At 53.6% G+C, this 2,772-nt stretch overlaps 1 protein-coding gene across 1 annotated transcript in view; it reads left to right on the forward strand.

The window, feature by feature from the left end:
• The window catches only part of LOC122547925 (zinc finger MIZ domain-containing protein 1-like), a gene marked incomplete at its 3' end in the record, with an annotated part of 39,538 nt that overhangs the window by 3,918 nt on the left and 32,848 nt on the right, over nucleotides 1-2,772 (forward strand). The window contains exon 2 of the mRNA XM_043686483.1: nucleotides 2,241-2,456. Within this exon, the coding sequence (XP_043542418.1) occupies nucleotides 2,355-2,456 (102 nt within the window). The remainder of the gene's footprint in view (nucleotides 1-2,240; nucleotides 2,457-2,772) is intronic.

The following is a 2,772-nucleotide window of genomic DNA, read 5'->3' on the forward strand; positions in this document are numbered from 1 at the left end:
TTTTCACACAGAGGGTGGTACGTGTATGGAATGAGCTGCCAGAGGATGTGGTGGAGGCTGGAACAATGACAGCATTTAAAAGGCATTTGGATGGGTATATGAATAGGAAGGGTTTGGAGGGATATGGGCCGGGCGCTGGCAGGTGGGACTAGATTGGGTTGGGATATCTGGGTCAGCATGGACGGGTTGGGCCGAAGGGTCTGTTTCCGTGATGTACATCTCTATGACTCTATGACAACAGTTAAAAGGCATCTGTATGGGTGAATGGATTAGGAAGGGTTTGGAGTGATATGGGCCAAATGCTGGGACTAGATGAGGTTAGGATATCTGGGTGGGCATGGACAATAGAGTCATAGATAGCCATAGAGATGTACAGCATGGAAACAGACCCTTCGGTCCAACCCAGGTCTGTTTCCAATTTGCACAGCGTGTGTGTGTGTGCGTCTGTGTGTGCGTCTGTGTGTGCGTCTGTGTGTGTGTGTGTGTGTGTGTATGCTAGCTCTGGACTGGAGTTACACTCAGGCCTTTTCCTTCAAAAACAATTCCCCTCCTCCAACCCCAAGAGGAAGGGGAGATCTCATAGGAAACCTAATGAATTCTAAGGGGAATGAGCCGGGGTAAAAGACATTCCCGAGGACTGGGGAGGTGGGGAGGAGTCCAGAACTGGATGGAGGAGGGGAAGAGGGTCACAGTCTCAGGATAGGACTCAGATGAGGAGAAATGTCTTCTCCCAGTGAGTTGTGGGGTTGAGGGGGGAGCCTGTGGAAATCTCCCCCCCCCTCCGCAGAAAGCAGTTGAGGGAAAACATTGAACGTCTACAGTTGTATAAGACTATGGTTCGGCCGCGTTTGGAATACCGCGTACGGTTCTGCACGCCACATTACCAAAAGGACATGGACGCTTTGGAGAGGGTGCGGGGGAGGTTCACCGGGATGCTGCCTGGTATGGAGGGAGCGAGCTATGAGGAGAGGTTGAGGAGATTAGGATTGTTTTCATTAGAAAGGTGGAGTTTGGAGGGGGGGAGCTGACTGAAGTCGACAATGAGAGGTGCAGACAGGATGGATAGCAAGGCGCTTTATTCCCCCAGAGCGGGGGGATTCATTACTAGGGGTCATGAGTTAAGGCGAGAGGGGGAAAACTTAAGGAAGATATTGCGCGGAAAGTTTGTCACGCAGAGGGTGGTGGGTGCCTGGAATGCGTTGCCAGTGGAGGGTGGTAGAGGCGGGCACGGTAGCGTCATCGAAGATGTATCCAGAGTGGGCAGGGAGCAGAGGGATGCAGACCCTTAGAAAGACAGGCGACGGGTTAAGATGGAGGAGCTGGATCGGCGCAGGAGGGCCGAAGGGCCTGTTCCTGTTCTGGAACGTTCTTTAGTCTTTCCAAGCAGGAGTTTGATGCAGGTTGTTCCGTGATGTTCTGCGACCGTTGTGTTCTTGCCCAGCCCCACGTGATACAAAAATTGTGCGATACAAAATGCACTGAGAGTCAACGTTTGCGTTTTCGAAAGAGTGTTCACCCCATGGCGTTACAGCCGATTCACGTTCGCGAAAGACGCGCTCGAGCGGAACCTCCTGTAGAGTTCTTGGGGCTAAAGGGGTCGATGGGGGGAACGTGAGAACAGGGCGCTGGGTTGGATGATCAGCCCATCACCGTATTGGATGGGGGAGCAGGGGCCGGATTGACTACTCCTGTCCTGATTTTCCATGTTGCTATAACCCTGTCTTCAAAGAGACAGGACAAAGGGACAGAGAGGTTTATAAAATCATGAGGGACATGGACAGGGCAAATAGACCAGGTCTTTTCCCCTGGGATGGGGGCGTCCAGAACTAGTGGGGAATAGGTTTAGGGTGAGAGGGGGGAAAAGATATAAAAGAGACCTTAGGGGCAACGTTTTCACCCAGAGGGTGGTACGTGTGTGGAATGAGCTGCCAGAGGATGTGGTGGAGGCTGGTACGATGACAGCATTTAAAAGGATGGGGACATGAATAGGAAGGGTTTGGAGGGATATGGGCCGGGTGCTGGCAGGTGGGACTAGGTTGGGTTGGGACTATCTGGGTCGGCATGGACGGGTTGGGCCGAAGGGTCTGTTTCCGTGCTGTACATCTCTATGGCTCAATGCTGTTGATTGTGAGTTCTATCAAAGTATGAAACCAGCCTCTGTTCCTACGACCGGGTCGGAGGTAACTGAGGTAAGGCCGCGCAGCCCTTGAAGAAATGTTCTGTATGTCTGTTTCCCTCAGGTGCTTCATGGGAGAACGTTGCGAGGGGGAGTGTAGGCAGGGAGCGGCTGGGAGGGGAATGAATCCAGCCGGTTGGGATGACACAAGACCGGACATCGGCGACGGCTCTTCGCGATGAACGCGTTTGCCTCTGCCCACGGGCGCAACCAACAGACGACCGATCGTTCGCGATGCGTTAGCGAGATAAGGCGATCTCACCACGGTCACGCACTGCAGGTCGTCAAAGCCTTCGGGTGGGGGTGGAGTGGGGGGGGGAGGGGAGCGGTTTGTTTCCTAACCCTCTCCGGCCTACATGTGACTCCAGACCCACACCAGCCTGGGTGACTCTTAATCAACTCTCCAAAATGACCGAGGCGTAGAGTCGCACACACGGAAACAGACCCTTCGGCCCAACCCGTCCATGCTGACCCAGATATTCCCAACCCAATCTAGTCCCACCTGCCAGCACCCGGCCCGTATCCCTCCAAACCCTTCCTATTCATATACCCATCCAAATGCCTCTTAAATGTTGCAATTGTACCAGCCTCCACCA

This window comes from Chiloscyllium plagiosum, unplaced genomic scaffold (genome assembly GCF_004010195.1).
Source record: "Chiloscyllium plagiosum isolate BGI_BamShark_2017 unplaced genomic scaffold, ASM401019v2 scaf_140, whole genome shotgun sequence".
NCBI lineage: Eukaryota > Metazoa > Chordata > Chondrichthyes > Orectolobiformes > Hemiscylliidae > Chiloscyllium > Chiloscyllium plagiosum.